Source organism: Penaeus monodon, chromosome 22 (genome assembly GCF_015228065.2).
Source record: "Penaeus monodon isolate SGIC_2016 chromosome 22, NSTDA_Pmon_1, whole genome shotgun sequence".
Taxonomy (NCBI): Eukaryota; Metazoa; Arthropoda; class Malacostraca; order Decapoda; family Penaeidae; genus Penaeus; species Penaeus monodon.
This window is the reverse complement of record NC_051407.1, coordinates 25,239,387-25,239,908: the sequence shown is the minus strand read 5'-3', so window position 1 is coordinate 25,239,908 and position 522 is coordinate 25,239,387. Positions and strand designations below refer to the sequence as shown.

At 59.0% G+C, this 522-nt stretch overlaps 1 protein-coding gene across 1 annotated transcript in view; it reads left to right on the top strand.

Annotated features, from left to right (window-relative positions):
* Positions 1 to 522, top strand: part of LOC119587042 (dachshund homolog 1-like) — a gene marked incomplete at its 5' end in the record, with an annotated part of 99,624 nt that overhangs the window by 82,404 nt on the left and 16,698 nt on the right. Inside the window, 2 exon segments of the mRNA XM_037935790.1 lie at positions 135 to 218; positions 369 to 494. Of these exon segments, the coding sequence (XP_037791718.1) occupies positions 135 to 218; positions 369 to 494 (210 nt within the window).

Here is a 522-nt window from a genome sequence, read left to right as displayed (position 1 = left end):
AGCTGGGGGTGAGGTGGGGGGTTGCAGGAGGGGGGGGGGAGCTGAACATGAGAAACGTGAGCTTTTGATTAAGAGGATATAGGCATGTTCGGATGTCGTGCTCCTTTTGAGGCCTTTGGCTTGTCGCCCCACAGAGCATCTGCGACAGGAATTTATGCGCCAGAAGGAGATGCGGGAGCGGCTGGAGAAGCAGCTGGTGGAGGACGAGAAGGTCAAACGTGAGTATCTCCTCCCGTCTAGTCCTCGAGGCCAGAGTCTTGGCTCGGGACCCTCCTCAAGGGACTCGTAATAATGAATTTTTGAGAATGAACCCAATCGCTCTTCCTCGAGCACTGTTCACTGACGCGCCGTGTTCTGTGCCCGGGCAGTGCTGTACCTGCGGAAGTTGAAGAAGGAGAAGAGGGCCCGACGGCGCGTGGAGGAGGAGCTCACCGAGAAGCTGAAGCGCCTCTCGCAGTACGAGCCGAACGCCAAGGACCTCCTTAGGGCAGCAGGTGAGCCGACGACGCCCGCGGAAGGGCG